The sequence below is a fragment of the Nelusetta ayraudi genome, unplaced genomic scaffold, assembly GCF_046127955.1.
Source record: "Nelusetta ayraudi isolate G7.1 ecotype Tasmania unplaced genomic scaffold, CSIRO-AGI_Nayr_v1 ptg000089l, whole genome shotgun sequence".
Classification (NCBI taxonomy): domain Eukaryota; kingdom Metazoa; phylum Chordata; class Actinopteri; order Tetraodontiformes; family Monacanthidae; genus Nelusetta; species Nelusetta ayraudi.
The window spans coordinates 2,458,671-2,462,401 of NW_027466139.1; the positions used below are offsets into that span (position 1 = coordinate 2,458,671).

The 3,731-nt window shown below is 53.7% G+C and overlaps 1 protein-coding gene across 1 annotated transcript; it reads left to right on the plus strand.

Moving 5' to 3' along the window:
- Positions 1 to 783: 783 nt before the first annotated feature.
- Positions 784 to 3,244, plus strand: LOC142901562 (protein phosphatase 1 regulatory subunit 3C-B-like). Its single transcript, XM_076046123.1, has 2 exons — positions 784 to 945; positions 1,435 to 3,244. Exons 1-2 carry the CDS (start codon positions 932 to 934, stop codon positions 2,543 to 2,545), a joined length of 1,125 nt encoding a protein of 374 aa, XP_075902238.1. The 5' UTR covers positions 784 to 931; the 3' UTR covers positions 2,546 to 3,244.
- Positions 3,245 to 3,731: the final 487 nt, after the last annotated feature.

Consider the following 3,731-nt stretch of genomic DNA (forward strand, 5'->3'; position numbering starts at 1 on the left):
CAAAAATAGAAAGCGTGACGGCCGGCAGAGAGTCAGAGGAGCAGCAGGACGGGAATCGGACAACTTGTAGCAGCGGACAGCAGGTAAAGACACACACACACACACACACACACACACACACACACACACACACACACGCATGCGTCCCTTACGTTTCTGAGCTAACAGAACCCACTGAAAAGTTTTATTCTCCAGTGTTTTACAATAAACGACTGCTCCCCCCCAAAAAAAAAAAAATCATCAGAGATTCATTAATAAATTACAATTCATTCATTTATTTATAGAGACATCAACTTGCTCACTAACCAACTTGCTGATGCAACACGTCAACTGTATGACATCAGAAAAGTCAGAAAAGTCAGATTTTTATGTATTTATATGTGCATGAATTGTTTATCTCTCTGTTACGAGCAAGGTCCATCAAAGGAAAAAAAGTTTTTACAAAAAAATAAAAAAATAAAATAAATTTAGATCCTGAGAACATCCCGTCCCGGCATGTTTCGATTATATCTCAAAAAACAAACAAAAAAAAAACACTAAATGTGTTCAGACGGAGAACCAAGAGGCAGGAAGTTGCTGCTGCTGGCACACGTCAGTTCTGCAGCTGCAGCGCCAGCAGGGGGCGGCAGAGAGCAGCCACCAGGCCGACAGGTCCTGCAGGCCTCTCCGGGTCCCCTGACTCCGCCCCTGGAACAACCCTATTGGCTGGCAGGGGCCGAGGGGGGGAGGTCATGTGACGAGAGAGTCGCTAGAAAATGACCAGAGAGCAAGCGAGTCACACACAGGAAGAGCAAGAGAGAGGGAGGGAGAGAGAGAGAACGAGAGGAAAGAGAGAGGGAGGGAGAGAAGTTCCAGAGTGCCGCTGGTTGGTTTTAGTTTTTCTACTTCTTCTTCTTCTTCTTCTTCTTCTTCTTCTTGGTCTTCGCTGTCGATGAGCGCTGCCAGGTAAGACCCCCCCCCCTCCTCCTTCTCTTGAATTATTATGCTCAATTAGTTTGATTATGAGTGGGCGGAGCTTAGTTCTCTGCAGCTTTATGACCCCCTTCACCTCCCACCACCACCTTTGCTGGTTATTCTGTTTAATATTGCTGGGCGGAGCTTAACTTTCTGTAGCTGTTTAACCACCTGTACCCCCCCCCCCCCACCCCCCAAACACACACACACACACACACACACACGCACATACACACGCACACACACACCTTTGATCGTTCTGCTCAATACAGTTGATTCTGAAGAGGTGTAACTTGACTCGGTGCAGCTATCTAACCCCCCCCCCCCACACACACACCTTCCTATGATCATTCAATAGAGTTGATTCTGTTGATTCAGTTTGACTGCAGCTATCTAACCCCCCTGCCCCTCCTCCCCACCTCCTTTCCACTGCCCCCTCCGACCCCCCGACCCCCCCCCCCCCCCCTCCCCCTACACCAGTGTGCTCCGGTCCTTCAGCCCGTCAGCGATGCCTGGCCCTGTCATGCCCGTGGATGTGGCCATGAGGTTCTGCATCAGCCGCTCGCCGCCGCCGCTCTGCGGCTTCCTGGGGCCGTATGAGGAGCTGCGGCGGGCCAAGAGGAGGGCCAAGCAGCAGCAGCAGCAGCAGCAGCAGCAGCAGCAGCAGCAGCAGCAGCAGCAGCAGCTCTTCAAGCCGCTGCGCTCCTGCATTAGCAGCCAACAGCAGCAGCTGCAGCAGCAGCAGCAGCAGCAGCAGCAGATGAAGGTGGAGAAGAAGAAGAAGGTGGTGTTTGCCGACAGTCGAGGCCAATCGCTCACCGCCGTCCACGTCTTCTCCACCTTCGACCACGCCGACCTCTTCGGCGGCGTGAGGTCGACCAAGGAGGAGGAGGTGGAGGAGGAGCAGCTGCTGTTCGACTTGGCCGACCTCCAGCTGAGAGCCGGCACCGCCGCTGCCCGGCGCCACCGCCTGGCGCTGGACTTCACGCCGCCGGCCGCCGACTACCTGGAGCTGCGGCAGCGGCTGCTGCGGGACCAGGTGGTGCTGGAGAACTGCTCGCTGCAGGAGTGCTCGCTCAGCGGCACCGTGCGCGTGCGCAACCTGGGCTTCGACAAGTCGGTGCAGCTGCGGGTGACCTTCGACTCCTGGGCCTCCTACAGCGACCTGCCCTGCACCTTCCTCAACAACCTGTACGGCGGCCAGGACTCGGACACCTTCGCCTTCCAGCTGCAGCTGCCCTCTGCTGTGGGTGGTAGCACGCCGCCACCGCCACCGCCGCCGCCACCGCAGCAGCAGCAGCGGGTGGAGTTCTGCGTCTGCTTCCGGGTCGCAGGTCAAACCTACTGGGACAACAACGGCGGCAGGAACTACGGCCTCAAGCAGCTGGGCGGCTGGGGGGAGGGGGAGGGGGAGTCGTTAGAGGGCCTGGGGGAGGGGAAGGGGCCGGAACAGCAGCAGCAGCGACAGTGGCGGCTGGAGGTGGAGGGGGGGGCGGAGCTGGACCGCTTCGGAAGCCCCAGGACCTCCAGTGGACTCTTCCCCGGCTGGCAGAGCCTCGGTTGCATCGACGGAGCCGTGCCATACTGGTGAGGGCCAGCAGGGGGCTACGGTGGTGGTAGGCGGGGCTTGGACTGAGCAGGGGGCGGAGCCTCCGCCAGGTGCAGACAGGAGGGAAGGAAGGAGGCCGTGATGGAACCTTCCTGAGATGGATGGACGGATGGACTTGTAACATAGCAGAGGTGGGCGGAGCTTCTTCACGCCGAAGGGGGCGGGAGAGCAGAAAGCTTCTTCTCTCACTTCTGATTGGAAAAAAAATTAATATAAATAAAAAAAAAAAATCACAAACTGAACCTTTAAGCACCTTTGATGAATCAACGAGGATCCTGAGGCCACAGATCTGATTGGACGAGCTGGCTGAGACGGACTCTGGCACGTGATTGGCTGCCTGTGGATGTCGAGTGGGGGGTGGGGAGTGGTGGTGGAGGGGGGAGCTGGGTGGGGGGTGGGTCTTGTGTACGTGAAGAAGAAAGAGAAGAAGAAGAAGAAGATGATTGTGCAACAATGTTTCTGCTGATGTTTTAAGTGCAATTGTGAAAGTGTGGCTGGATTTTCTCAATGTTGCGTTTCAACTGGAAGGTGTGTGTGTGTGTGTGTGTGTGTGTGCATGTGCATGTGCATGTGCATGCACACGTGTGTGTGTGTCACTGTGCTGGTTGGCTCGTTGTTTTTTTGTTTTGTTTTGTTTTGTTTCCTGTTCAGAAATAAAAATTTCTATATTTGTGCTCAAAAGGCTCCTGGATATTTTTTTCTTCAGGATGTTGAAGGAAACTTCATAACAAAAAACAGCAACCCCCCAAAAAAATAAGCGTTGGACAATAAAAGTTACACAACCAGCAACCAATCAAACAAACACTGCCCCAGTAACTGGTTTGTATAACCATTGTTTGTAAACAGCAGATCAGGAAGTGACATCACTCACAAATATGGAGGTCAAGTTAATAATTGATTTGCTTTAAGTCGGTGGGTGGAGCCTGTCGCTGTTGTGTGTTCTCTTGTGTGTCTGTCTTCACACATGTTTGCCAACTTATTGCTTTCATTTTTCCTGCAGCTGTTACACAACAATAGGAAATAACACAATTACTCAGCATAGCGTGTTGTCACACAGCTGTGTTTGCGTGTGTGTGTGTGTGTGTGTGTGTGTGTGTGTGTGTGTGTGTGTGCCCGCCTGCTGCAGGAATCTTTGCCGTCTGCCAGTGTCATGCTAACAGGAAGTACC